At 35.6% G+C, this 14,892-nt stretch overlaps 2 protein-coding genes across 2 annotated transcripts; both read left to right on the plus strand.

Moving 5' to 3' along the window:
• Window positions 1–274: 274 nt before the first annotated feature.
• LOC131952327 (uncharacterized) lies at window positions 275–4,180 on the plus strand. The gene is made up of 5 exons (XM_059314944.1): window positions 275–380; window positions 747–956; window positions 1,417–1,559; window positions 3,272–3,380; window positions 4,002–4,180. Exons 1-5 carry the CDS (start codon window positions 275–277, stop codon window positions 4,178–4,180), a joined length of 747 nt encoding a protein of 248 aa, XP_059170927.1.
• A 1,046-nt stretch (window positions 4,181–5,226) lies between these two features.
• Window positions 5,227–14,778, plus strand: LOC131952328 (uncharacterized). The gene is made up of 16 exons (XM_059314945.1): window positions 5,227–5,241; window positions 6,114–6,225; window positions 6,927–7,102; window positions 7,529–7,633; window positions 8,025–8,108; window positions 8,289–8,412; window positions 9,593–9,754; window positions 10,087–10,246; window positions 10,595–10,662; window positions 11,430–11,545; window positions 11,794–11,836; window positions 11,995–12,095; window positions 12,523–12,622; window positions 12,873–13,045; window positions 14,157–14,267; window positions 14,689–14,778. The coding sequence occupies exons 1-16, from the start codon at window positions 5,227–5,229 to the stop codon at window positions 14,776–14,778; spliced, it is 1,740 nt and encodes a 579-aa protein (XP_059170928.1).
• Window positions 14,779–14,892: the final 114 nt, after the last annotated feature.

Consider the following 14,892-nt stretch of genomic DNA (forward strand, 5'->3'; position numbering starts at 1 on the left):
TAAAATAAACATAAAATCTATTCGATATTTTTTCAAATTGTTAATGCCCTCGGAATTTTTCATCTTCGATACTTGATAGTGATTTTTTTTTTGGTGGTATCGAAGTCAATAATTATTTCAAGTCTAGCCTATCCAAATAATATAAAGATTTACTTTTCGGCAGCTTTGAGCTAATTTTTTTGTGGTAAACTTGATAAACATTTTTGTTGATCTATTATTACAAACACGCCGATCTGGATTTTTAAAAAAATTAATATTTTTTCTACTTCAAAAGATGGTGTTTTATTTGTCCCGTGTGGTGTTGGTTGTTATGACAACTCTGGCTGGCATAACGTGGGCAGACTTCACCTGTGTTCCTCCACCTACAAGGGCAGGGGTTTGTGAGTACTAACGTTAATCACAATAGACAAAGAACCCCTTATATTCTATTGTTAGTCACGTCTATTTTCTCAGATTCTGTTGTTAGTGTCATTCATTTATTTCTCCATATTTTGTTGCTAGTGTCATTTATTTCTCCAGATTCTGTGTTTGGTCTGATGTTTTAGGACTAGTCTAAAAAATATTTTTTTTCATAAATCGCCCCCCCCCCCCTCCCCTATATATTCTACAGTGAATTATTTTTTTAAATATTTTGTTGTCTCCCTTCAATCAAGTACATATGTTACCTCTCTTAACTCTGCCTTAAATCATGTACATATGTTACCTCCCTTAACTCAGCCTAAAATGTACATATACCCCCCCCCTAGCTCCAGCCAGGCCCTCTATCCTGGAATCGATGAACGACTTCCAGGCCCGTATAGAGGTCAATGTCCTCGACAAGAACTACAGCATGGTGGTGGATGAGTACCTGGACTACACGGGGAACAGGGGGGCGCTGGTGGCGTACAGGCAGGGGGTCAAGGAAATGGTGCTGTATTCTTACGTGACTGGTGAAGTGTTCCACGTTAATTTAGCAGGTAGGTGGCTTATGTTTAACAGCTTGAAATTGTATTGTATTGTAAATATCTGTAAAACTAGTGTTGTTGTTGCTGTTGTTGATGTTGTTGTTGCTGTTGTTGCTGTTGTTGCTGTTGTTTTTGTCTTTTATGTTTGAGCTTTAGAATTTATGAGTCATATAGTTAAACATACAGTATCAAAGACCCATTTAAAAAAATCACTACCCGGTAGATCTTTTAACAGTTCATTAGAACGGGAAATCACTCTTATCTTTAACTAAAACTGAATTTATTGTCGTATATGTTTGTTGACTTCGGCATAACTCTAGTAATATGGTTTATATTTTAAAATTTTAAGTTGAACATTTTTAGAGCATGCATATATGGAAAATTTGAAACATTTTAAAGGAATACCATTTTGTTTTTTGACGAAAACCTTTTCCAGAACCTTCATCTTTTATCCGACGTATTTATTTCTCAGACAAGAGCTGCGTCACCAAAAACATCAGTGACGACTCCAACAGTTTTATTTTTGGACCGTTTAGCTTGGGGAACCCCGGGGATCCCCAAAAACATATTTTTAGCAGCGCCCAGGCTTTGAAATTTGCTGCTAACGCCAATGACGTGAGTACTGACGTGAAACTAGGTTTCGGCTGTGTTTGTTTTATGTTTCTGTTTGAGTGATGTGAGGCAGAAAGTATTCATATATATTTTTAACTGTAAATCTCCTCGTGTACAGTGTGTGTTTGTTGTCGACCCGTTGAGTAATCTCCCACTTTACCGTTGTGTAATGTCCCATTTTACCCTTGAGTAATGTCCCACTACCCTTAAGTAATGTCCCACTTTATCCTTGAGTAATGTCCCCTTTTACCCTTGAGTAATGTCCCACTACCCTTGTCCCCTTTTACCCGTGGGTAATGTCCCACTTTACCCTTGAGTAATGTCCCACTTTACCTTGACTAATGTCCCACTTTACCCTTGAGTAATGTCCCACTTTACCCTTGAGTAATCTCCCACTTTACCGTTGTGTAATGTCCCATTTTACCCTTGAGTAATGTCCCACTACCCTTAAGTAATGTCCCACTTTATCCTTGAGTAATGTCCCCTTTTACCCTTGAGTAATGTCCCACTACCCTTGTCCCCTTTTACCCGTGGGTAATGTCCCACTTTACCCTTGAGTAATGTCCCACTTTACCTTGACTAATGTCCCACTTTACCCTTGAGTAATGTCCCACTTTACCCTTGAGTAATGTCCCACTTTACCCTTGAGTAATGTCCCATTTTACCCTTGTGTAATGTCCCACTTTACCCTTGTGTAATGTCCCACTTTACCCTTGCGTAATGTCCCACTTTACCCTTGAGTAATGTCCCACTTTACCCTTGTGTAATGTCCCACTTTACCCTTGAGTAATGTCCCACTTTACCCTTGTGTAATGTCCCACTTTACCCTTGTGTAATGTCCCATTTTACCCTTGTGTAATGTCCCACTTTACCCTTGAGTAATGTCCCACTTTACCCTTGCGTAATGTCCCACTTTACCCTTGAGTAATGTCCCACTTTACCCTTGTGTAATGTCCCACTTTACCCTTGAGTAATGTCCCACTTTACCCTTGTGTAATGTCCCACTTTACCCTTGAGTAATGTCCCACTTTACCCTTAAGTAATGTCCCACTTTACCCTTGAATAATGTCCCACTTTACCCTTGAGTAATGTCCCACTTTACCCTTGAGTAATGTCCCACTTTACCCTTGTGTAATGGCCCACTGTACCCTTGAGTAATATCCCACTTTACCCTTGTGTAATGTCCAACTTTATCCTTGTGTAATGTACCACTACCCTTGAGTAATGGCCCACTGTACCCTTGAGTAATGTCCCACTTTACCCTTGAGTAATGTCCCACTTTACCCTTGTGTAATGTCCAACTTTACCCTTGTGTAATGTACCACTACCCTTGAGTAATGGCCCACTGTACCCTTGTGTAATGGCCCACTGTACCCTTGAGTAATGTCCCACTTTACCCTTGTGTAATGGCCCACTGTACCCTTGAGTAATGTCCCACTTTACCCTTGTGTAATGTCCCACTTTACCCTTGTGTAATGTCCCACTACCCTTAAGTAATGTCCCACTTTACCCTTGTGTAATGTCCCACTGTACCCTTGAGTAATGTCCCACTTTACCCTTGAGTAATGTCCCACTTTACCCTTGAATAATGTCCCACTTTACCCTTGAGTAATGTCCCACTTTACCCTTGAATAATGTCCCACTTTACCCTTGAGTAATGTCCCACTTTACCCTTGAGTAATGTCCCACTTTACCCTTGTCCCACTTTACCCCAGATTTACCTGGGCACCAAGAATGTCCGTGGTATACCCGCCGACGTCTGGACGACATGCCTGCCTTGGCCTTCAGTGTCGGGTCAAGTGAATGCGACGTTCTACTTCAGTGGTGAGTTGTTTCATTCTCATGTCTTCTCATGTGAGTTTTTCTTTTCATTTTCGTGTCTTTAGGGTGGTGAGTTCTTAGTGTCTTTAATGATGAGTTTTTTGTGTCTTTAGGGTGGTGAGTTTTTTATGTCTTTAGGTAGGTGAGTTCATTTGTCTTTGTGTCTTTAGGGTGGTGAGTTCTTTGTGTCTTTAGGGTGGTGAGTTTTTTGGTCTTTGTGTCTTTAGGGTGATGAGTTTTTTTGGTCTTTGTGTCTTTAGGGTGATGAGTTCTTTGTGTCTTTAGGGTGGTGAGTTCTTTGGTATTTGTGTCTTTAGGGTGGTGAGTTTTTTGGTATTTGTGTCTTTAGGGTGGTGAGTTCTTTGTGTCTTTATGGTGGTGAGTTCTTTGTGTCTTTAGGGTCGTGAGTTCTATGGTCTTTGTGTCTTTAAGGTTGTGTTCTTTGATCTTTATGTTGGTGAATTCTTCGGTCTCTGTGTCTCTAGGGTGTTACGTTCTTTGACCATTCTGCCGTCTCTTGAAGAATAGAGGTTGAGTGCCGTGGGACTTACCATGACAACTAACGAAAACTTCCCCATCATGTTAGTGTTAAGTGCCCAAAGGTTAATGCCCCCAACATTTCAGTCCCAGGGTGGAACGTGTCAGGGCCAATCCAACAAGTCCCACTGAGGATTGAGGTCGAGGGAGACTCGGATGTTGCCCAGTACGGCGTCACCCTCGGGACGACCCTGGCCCCTGGGTCGAAGAGACACTTCCATCACATCTACGACTTCATCGCTGCGACCCCTCCATATTTGAGGTAGATGACATTTTTTACACAGTTGTTTTTATTTTTTTTAAAAGACCCTATCATGGAAAATGTTTGCTGTGTGTGTGTGGTTATCATTCTCATTAAAATATGTTTTATATATAGATCTGGTATTTAGTAATTAAAACAATTGGGCGTTGATATAAAAAGTGAATTATAATAAAATTGTTCTTAATCATGCTTTTCCACCTGTAATGTTATGCAATTTAGCAGCAAGGGGTCATCCAAAAAACGACTTCATGGCTTTTATAAACGATTTTAACCCCCCCCCCCCCCCCATCATCACTCATTGTCACACAAAAACTACTCCCACCCCCCCCCCCCCCCCCCCCATCATCACTCATTGTCACACAAAAACTACTCCCACCCCCCCACCCCCCCCCCTTTTTTCCATTTAAATGAAGTCATATCTGACACTGTTACCACGTCAAAATTGCAATTACGTTTTAAAACGTTGAGTTTTGTTAATGATCTGCTGTGATTTTTACTATTTACAAAGCTCAGTCAACGTTGAGTTTTTTTTAAAATAAATTTTGGGGGAAAATGTGTTTTAAAAAACGCAAAATAAATCAAGTTTCTTACATTATTTTTAAAAAGCAAAAGTTGTAAAAACTCCGACACCCACTAAAAATTATATACTTTTAACAGTGTCCGCTTCCACCCCCCCCCCCAAATTTTAGTCCGCCTCCCCCCCCCCCCCGAAAATTTCAGGTGCCCCCCACCCCCCACCCGGAGAAAAAGTCTGGAAGAAATAATGTCCACCTTCTCCCTATTAGGAGTGTGACGTCGTCCACTAGCCCAACCTAAACAGTGTTTCTTCCAGACTTTTTCTCCGGGGGGCACTTGAAATTTTCGGGGGGGGGGGGCGGTAGACTTTCTTCGGGGGGCGGAAACTGTTAAAAGTATATATTTTCTATATAAATTTCATTTCGTTCGGGGGGGGCGGTAGACTTTCTTCGCCCCCCCCCCCCCCCCCCCCCGAAGAGATGCCTGGAAGAAACTCTGAACCTAAAACAACCAAACTGCAAACTTGCCGTAAAAATGTTAGCCTATGAGGTAGTCCTACCGCTAAACTAACTGAACTGTTTACAAACAAACGTTTTATCTGGCCTCCCCAGACGCCGCCTGAAGTTGTGTGTACAAAGCGGGAGGAAACTGGCAACTTACCACAGTTCAGCAGTGTCTTCCGGTACAGAGCAGAGATTGTTGACCCGACCAGTTCGCTCATCACACACTACGCGGTACTGATAGTTTTGAAAACTAAATTTGTGTTTTTAAATGTGTCGTCTTAAAAGTATTAACATGTGGTATGACATAGGGCCTATACAAAAGCACACTGTTAAAATTAAAGTAAATCATAACTCATGTAATTTCTCTCGAATGAAATGATTACATTTTATTGGCTAAATAATAATAAGTTTTCTCCCTTTTCCTTCTAGGCTAAAGGCTTCTTTGATTTGTTGGGGGGGGGGGGGGGGGGGGGGGGGGGTCGGCTTATTACTTCCCTTGTTTTAACACTTAACTTTAAACACATTCGCGCGACTGCAGCTTATTTCATGTATAATTTAGTATTTAATCTTTTTACTAATCAGTGTAATAATATTCCATGTAAACCTTTAATTAAATATGTATCCACTTATTGATAAAATATCACACTTTAATGGTAAGATTTATTTACAGCCTCAATAGTATTCTGTTATTTAGATTTAGACTTAGATATAATTAGGAATGTATTGTTCATAAGTCATAATGTAAAGCTGATTGTAGGTTTGGCATAATGAGGAATGTATTGTTCATAATGTAATGCTGATTGTAGGTTTGGTATAATGAGGAATTTATTGATCTTAATGTAATGCTGATTGTATGAATATCATTGTAAGTTTGGTATAATAAGCAATGTATTGATCATAATGTAATGCTGATTGTAGGTTTGGTATAATGAGGATGCCAAGCTGGTTAGAGAAGATAAAAGGCCAGCCAATCCTGACTCAACAATCAACACAAAAGAGGCTGTTACAGAACTGCATGATTTTAAAACAGGTTAATGGATTAAATACAGGATTAGTAGCAGGATATATTGACTTGAATAATTGTTTGATAACCTGTAGAAGTTGTATTACTAAGTCATATATTCCTAATCCTATATTTGCAACACTTTTAATATCATTGCAACTTTTTGATTTTTTAAAATCTGCTCTGACACATTTTATAATTACAATCATTTTCTTTATGTAGGCCATTATCTTTTTAGTAAACATTTTGATGAAAATAACAATAGATAGCCATTCTATTTAAATATTTGTTTGCGTTGTCACTCATACATGCAGTACTTGTAGCAAATCTGAAATGTTTGCAAGCTGTCAGATAATTAAGAAACTCCATTGGCAGCTCTAGAACTATTATTTGAGGGAGTTTTAAAGGCTCACTTCCTCCTCATCTAACCCTTTAGAACCACCAATGCCAAAGACATCAATTATAAAGTTAAGTTCCCTTTTTGAACCTGATGGTCTATGGGTAAGTGAAGTAGAGTTCACCTGTTTCTGTGACCTTGGCATATGAAGACAAAGACATTGCCAAAACAATAAATATAAACTTTTCCCAGTTAATAATTATTTTTTCCTGTTTTAAAACCACAGGCTTGAAAATAAAAAAATTAAATATAATTTAAAATTAATGTAAACAAACTGTGTTTTCTAAAAATATTAAGTTTGGCCTCTAATATCAATTTGTTTTATTGCCAGGTATCAGGTATGTCATTGACCAGCTTGGGGGTTGCCAGATACACCCTTTGGACTTGGTGGCCTCGGACACACAGGAGAACATGGACTTGTACAATTATAATAAATCTATTGTTGTTGATATTCGGGATCCCATGAGATTCTTCAGCTTCAATGATGACTATAAATTTGTTGGCCAGGTAAACTCTCGAATAACTAATTTAAGATTATTTGTGTTATTGATGTCCAACAATGGACTCTTTCAAAATTAGGTTGTTAGTAGTATTTTAATTTTATATTTAGTTTTATAGTTAGAAAGTAGGTTTAGGTCTATGGTAAGATTGGAATGGGGGTTAGGTTCTAAGGATAGGGTTTGTATTGACATTAACAAATCATATGTGTATTTAGTTAACAATGAATAACCTAACCTTTTTAGAAGATCATATTATTGTGCCATAATCAGACACTCATAATTTTATACTGCTAAGGCTTTTATTCAATGTTTTAGATTATCGAATGAGTAGAACTTCTATTTAAACAATTATTTTTTAAATCAAGTCATTTTTATGTAGATTTTGTTATTAAAAAGTATGTAAGCTATAATTTTGGTTATATATTTCTTTAAGCGAACAGCCCGAGGAATAATTTGTGATGTTTTTAGCAATATTGTACCAGATTTCCCTGCACTAGGAGGCAAAGTGAATGCCACAATGGAATATTATTTCATGTCTGTGAGTAGATATAGCTATTTTAAACCAGAAATAGTTTTAAATTTAAAAATATATTTATTATTATTTAATTGTTCATCTTTGCATATAAATAAAGATTTTAAGTAAAAAAAAAAGTACTGACACTATGTATTACTTATTCAGCTATATTAATCAAGAATACTATTAATGTTATACTATAATAATGTAGACAGTAAAACTCCAAGATCTTGTCAATGTCAGCAGAATATTATTATTTTGCCCAAAAACTGTGCTTCCATTGCTTCATATAGACCTACTCATTAATAATATCATGACCAATGTAAAAAGCAAGATTTTTCAATAAATACAATATTTATGTATTAGTTGCAAAGTGTTGTGAAAGTGCTTCAAAACTTGCATTATTTTGTATTAGAGTAATTGGAATGATCTACCCCTGGATGGCATGGATACAGATGCAAGAGCATATCCAGTCCAACTAGTTATAACAGCTCCATCTGTAAGTATTAGTGGATTGTATTTGTGTTACTTTATACCCAGCTTACAATCCACTTATAAATAGTGCTACATGTAAAAATGTTTGCTTCTGACTGGTTTGTGTAGTTGTAATGATATATTTTAAATTTATATTAAAGTTATTCCTCTAGAAATGAAATATATTTGGTTTGTTGTGCCTTAGGTTTACTACACCAGAATCTACAACTTCTTTGATTATGCTCAAGTTTATCCTTTAAATCTTGCATTCGATGCCTCTCCTTGCTTTGAAGAGAACCAAAGATTGAGGTTTAAGTTGACCTTCCCAGGTGGGTTTAAAGTTGCAAGATTGTGCACTCACTTAAACTTAAAGAAAGCTCCAAATTTTATGTTTTTAGCGCAATTTCCATTCTGGAGAATTGCGTTTATTAACCCGTCATTTCTGGATGGATGGATGGATGGATGGATGAATGTGTGTCCGCAGCTTTAAGTCGTATCTCCTCCTCAACGAAGCAATATCGATGACTAGTTCAAAAAGCAATTATGTTAAGCAAGTTACGAGGATGAACATAGGCCATAAAAATTCCGGGTTTCTTTCATGGATTTCCCAGAAAAGCCAAAAAAATCTCGAAAAAAAGCAGTTTTTGGCCCATATCTCGGCAACCAGACCACTTAGCGACTTGAAACATGTACCAATCGATTCCTGTCATAATTTAGAACAATATTGCCGAAGAAAGTTTTCAAAAATATTCTCTCGTTCGGTCACAAATTTTAAAATTACATAAACACCTACAAACCGATTGTTCTTCTAGCTTGAACGCACCCCAACATTATACGTCAGAGCTATTTTTAGATAACATAAGGAAATTGCGCACAAATGTCACTAGACTTTTTTAATTAACTTGTTTTTTATTCTTATGGCTGGTTCTTTATTTGTTTTTTTGCTAGCATGCTCTGATTAAGTTAGGGTTAGGGTTCTAGCAGCTGTGGTTGAGTGGTCATGGGATGGAGCATCTGATCGCTATGCAAATTGTTGTCAGTTAAAATACTGGTCATTCCAAAATCAAATTTTATTCGCATGTGATCTTGAGCCAACCCTTCAAAACTTAGTGTATAGTATAAATTAGTTACCTACTTATATTGGGGAAGAAGAGTAGAAAAGTGAAATTTTGCTTGCTAAACAATCAACACCTAACCCCATTGAATAAAAATTACACTGTTTTAAAGCTTATTCTTGTAATAAGCTGGTCAAACTAGTCCATAATTATTCTTGATTAAATATTTTAGGGTTTTCTATCAGTTTCGCATAGTAACTTGCAATTAAGATCATAAAGGAGAAGATGTATATAGAAAATAACACTACTGTTTATTTAGCAACTGTTTCTTTTAGTCTTTCGTAACAAAATAGAAGTGTATTTTACAGTTCACTGTCTTATTAACTGTGAACAAAAATGCCTCACCAAAGTTGATGACCTATGACCTAAGTTATGCTTTTCTTCAAATTCCCAGGTAATTCTGCGCCTGGTCAAACAGAACAGTGGAAGGAGGCTGTCTATCATGCACTAGCCATTCACATGAAGGTCAATCCTATCAGAGTGACCGGTCTGTCTGTGGAGACGTCAGATTTTAACACCTATGTCAGTGCCATGCTACTGGGGACATCTAACGCTGGTAAAATTAAGTCTACAAAATTAACATATTTGGACTTCTTTAATGAATGCTTTATTTACTTTTATTTATACATAAGTGGTTTATTATATCTTTACTCATGCACTTTCTTGATGAATACTTTTTTTATATTTAATTAATTTAAATATTTAATTAGTTATGTTATTACAACTGTTCTCATGTCATAATAAAATAATTCTTGGCCATTAATAATTGTTTCAGAATTTAAGCTTTTTTGTTTGTTTTGTTTCCCAGATATATTAAAATTACAGACTTACCACTTGATGATAATTTTTTCATACATTTTAAGCTCAAACTTTTAAAAATTTCCCCAGCAATGTTTGAGAAAATCCAATGGCCAAGCATAGAGCGTACAGATTCCAAAGTATACAAAGGTATCACCATGCCAGATGAGTGTGCTAACTTGTGCATCAACAACACAGACTTCATATGTAATGGCTACCAGTACTGCCCAAGTGATGGCTATGCTTGCAGGTGACATCGATTTTTTCCTCTGATCATGAACAATATGTAGATTCATTTAATATGTGTAAAAAGTAAAATAACCCTTTCATCTGTTTCTGTGACCTCTGCATATGAAGGGATAGTGTGGTCAGCATTTTGCCTAGCCACCTTTACTTTCCCTAATGTGAGTGGATTACCCATCAGATGGACTCAGGGACATAAAAACTCAACTACCATCTGACCATCCACTGCCATAATTTAAAATGTATTGATTTATTCCAGTGTCAGCTTTACTTACTGTTAATTAAACAATATTACCTTGCTTCCTCATAATTAGTATTGGAACTGATGTAAATGTGCACATGTTTACCATTTTAGACTGCTGAGAGACAGAGTGCCATCAACTCCAGTCTTAGAGAATGCCACAGCCTGTGACGCTTTCACACGTGAGTGACACGGTTGAGTGAATCTGTTTTGTTGACATCATGCTGGAACCATAGAAACATAAAATTATTCTAGAGGTCAGCGTGGTCAGGTTGGTTAAGCTCATGGTTGCTGAACCAAAAAGTCCTGAGTTCGAACCCTCAGGCTAGATAGCTGGGGACAGTAACCCTTCTAGGAGAGAAAACTCCAAAATCAAACAACTGCTGCCTTGTAGTTTGTTCTTGGTTGGATAAAGACTTTTGAAGCAAATCTAAAAAGAAAAGCAGGCTGAAATCAGAGTCAACGACCTATATGGTGCATAACAGGTTGACACATAATACTTTATTGTGTTGGAGTGATTCCCTTCTAACGCTAAAATTAAGAAAGAAGAAGAAGATGAAAATTATTCTCTCTGTTACTATGCCAGTCTGGTTTTCTGATTAGCCCATCACTTGTTTGTGATACATCAGTCTATTTTCAACACAAAGCATGTTATTGATTTAACTTGTAGGCCTATTTTATTCCATTCTATTATCAAACTTGTTTCAGTAATATCACGCTGGAACCATATAAACATATAATTATTGTCTAAATTTAAATGGTTTTAGATGGTTTAGTCTGGTTTTCTAATCAACCCATCACATGTAAATATTAGGTCAGTATATGATACATCAGCCAATATGCAACACAAAACATATTATTGTTTCAGTTTGTTGGCTTATTGTACTCCATTCTATTATCAATCTTTAACCAGATGATTTATTCTAATACAATTTTTTACTGTTGGCAGGAACTGTTGACTTCAAGGCTACCCAGGAGCCTATAATCAAAGACGCTTATGCTAATTTGGTGGACGCCATCAACACAGGCTTGTTCCAGGTTGAGGTGATGAATCCATCAACAAACGTAAGCCACTACAAGCATGTTTCTGTTCAACATTTTATTGTCAACAAAGTTTTCTGTTTTAAAGAATTCCCACTTTAATTCACTTACCCCCTAGAAAAAAAATGTACAAGTAAAATGAAAAAAATATAAAATGCTCAAATCAGCCACACAGGTTAATATTTTGATTTGTTTTTCACTTTTTTGTATCATTTTCTTCACACTTGGTGAAGCATTTTCTATTCTGCCTCTGCTGAATTGTTTTCCTTCAGTCCCCAGATATGTTTAAAGCCATAGATGTTGACATAATATCAGGTACTTATATGTTACTTTTCATATAATATATTTTTATGTACATCAAAATAATTAGTATAGTATGTAGCATTTATTTTATTTTAATAGAATGATAAAAATAGTTGATATGTTATTTAAATTATTGTTGGGGCAGCCAATGATATTTAATTTATTTTTAGGTCAACCAATGAAAACAAAGCCTTTGCCTTCAATGCCTCAACAGTTCTCCTATAGAGTGGAGAATGTGGTGCCTGCAATCACAAGGGTTGTGGAGACATTTGTAAGTTAGGACTGGTGTAATGTACTGAGAGATATATGTGGGTTGGGGTTAGGTAGGCCTACATTGTGATATTTGTTGTTTCAGATTTAGGTTTATGTATTGTGGGACTTTTATAAGTTTACTTTGAGGTTAGTTACAGTTTCATTTGAAAATTAATGTTTTTATAATACTCTGCAGCTAAATTACATAAGTTCAATTTTTTTACAAATACTGTTACCTCCCTTTATTGTTTGCAAGATAAATTGAATAATTTTTTAATTTTGTTTTATTCTTTGTTCTAGTGAAACCTTTTAGTTTAAACATAATGCTTTGTAGATCTATTTTTTTCTTAAGATAGTTATAATCAATTTTTTTTGGTTTAACGTATATTAAAGTTTTTTAGACATACTAGCTGTGTATAGACATATTTTTTAATTTCATGAACTAGGTATGGTATGACAGCCTCCTAGATATAGTTCGCTTTGATAGCAGAGACCCAGATCAAGATAATCCTTACATGACAACATACATTCATGACTTCACTACTGGTGAGCTGGCGTAGAATCCACTTGAAATATTTCTTTCATCTCTTTAATTAATTTATTCTGTTTTATTAATTTCTTCCTTCAGATAAAAATGCTGTGGGTGAATTCAAACTTAAATTAAAGAAAAATTTCTTACATAAAAATTATTTTCATAAAACTGTATAATGTTTTTATAAAAAAGAATTTTTATGATTTTTTTAGTATGTTTAGAAAAACAGGAAAAAAAATTTGTTTTTAATTATAATCCTTGCAGGTGTGGCCTATGAGATCAATGACGTTACAAAAAAATGTAAAATCTCACCCCTAAGCCAGGGTGCCTTCGATGTGGTCACAGGTAAACCATCAACTGATGGAAGCCAGGTGGTGTCCATGAAGTCACCTCAGAGCATGTTTTACCTGGACAATAGCTACAGATATGTGGGTCAGGTGAGTGACCTATATTTTATGAGATGAGTAGTTTACATGTTGGTAAGATTAGTCACCTGTAGGTTAGTGAGGTGAATGACCTACAAGTTGGTCAGGTGAATGACCTCTGTTAGTGAGGTGAGTGATCCATATTCTAGTGAGGTGACTATCCTACATGTTGGTCAGGTGAGTGACCTATATTTAATGAGGTGAGTGACATAATGGTCACATGAGCGTGAGTGACCTATATGGTGGAGAGGTGACTGTCCTATGTGTTGATGAGGGGAGTGACCTATATTTTATGAGGTTAGTGACCTATATGTTGGTCAGGTGAGCGACCTACATATTGGTGAGGTGAGTTGTTCATATCTTGCTAAACTTTGCGTCCATATAGATTCTCAGTAAAATAATTACATTTTCAATGTAACCATTTCAAAAACCCAGTTTTCTAAATACCCTTTAACACTAACTTATTCTATTAATTGTAAAATTATACTTAGGTAAATAAATTAACTTGCAAATGTCTACATACCAGATATATTCATTGTCTGAAAACAATCATCTAATGAAAACAATCATCTAATGAAAACAATCATCTAATGAAAACAATCACCTAATGAAAACAATCATCTAATGAAAACAATCATCTAATGAAAACAATCATCTAATGAAAACAATCATCTAATGAAAACAATCATCTAATGAAAACAATCATCTAATGAAAACAATCATCTAATGAAAACAATCATCTAATGAAAACAATCATCTAATGAAAACAATCATCTAATGAAAACAATCATCTAATGAAAACAATCATCTAATGAAAACAATCATCTAATGAAAACAATCATCTAATGAAAACAATCATCTAATGAAAACAATCATCTAATGAAAACAATCATCTAATGAAAACAATCATCTAATGAAAACAATCATCTAATGAAAACAATCATCTAATGAAAACAATCATCTAATGAAAACAATCATCTAATGAAAACAATCATCTAATGAAAACAATCATCTAATGAAAACAATCATCTAATGAAAACAATCATCTAATGAAAACAATCATCTAATGAAAACAATCATCTAATGAAAACAATCATCTAATGAAAACATTTCCTTCCAACAGAAAACAGTCAGGGGCATAGTGTGTGATGTGTTTGAGTCAAAGAGAGGGGACTTCAAAGCTGATGCCTACAACATCACTGACACCAGTATTTTCAAGTACTACTTCCAGGCTGTAAGTCTTATTTTAAAACTTGACAAAACACAGTTTCTATTGCTTTCCTTAAAAACCTTCAGTGGTTATTTCTCATCATAAACAATATATTATCCACTTGGTCTCACTATGCTTGTATTTAAAATGTCACTTTTCGTTAAAACACAGTTTCTATTGCTTTCCCTAAAAACCTTCAGTGGTTATTTCCCATCATAAAAAATATAATTATCAAATGTATTTAAAATGTCATTTTCACTACAGAACAACAAAAAATAGTTTCAAATTGTCTGATTTTTCTACCCCAAAATAGTGGCTGACCGTAACAATAGTTACCAAACTAAACTTTACATGCTGAATGCCTGAGTGAGACAGAAAATATAGAATTAAATGTGTCAACTTTTTGAATCGTTGATGTGCAGTACATACTGTTGTTATGTTCTAGGATGACTGGGACTATGTGTCCCCAGACAGTACTGATATCACCAAGAGCAAACCAGTTATGCTAGAAATAGAAGATGTGACCGTAAGTTGATCTCAGTTTATAGCTTTTTATTTGTTTCGTATTATTTTTTATTCTTATTCTCTTTTCACAAATAATTTTTCAATAGCCCATGTTAAATAATTTAAAAGTTTTAAAAATAATTTA

The sequence above is a fragment of the Physella acuta genome, unplaced genomic scaffold (assembly GCF_028476545.2).
Source record: "Physella acuta isolate Inbredline_101_S28 unplaced genomic scaffold, ASM2847654v3 ptg000866l, whole genome shotgun sequence".
In the NCBI taxonomy this organism is placed as follows: Eukaryota; Metazoa; Mollusca; class Gastropoda; family Physidae; genus Physella; species Physella acuta.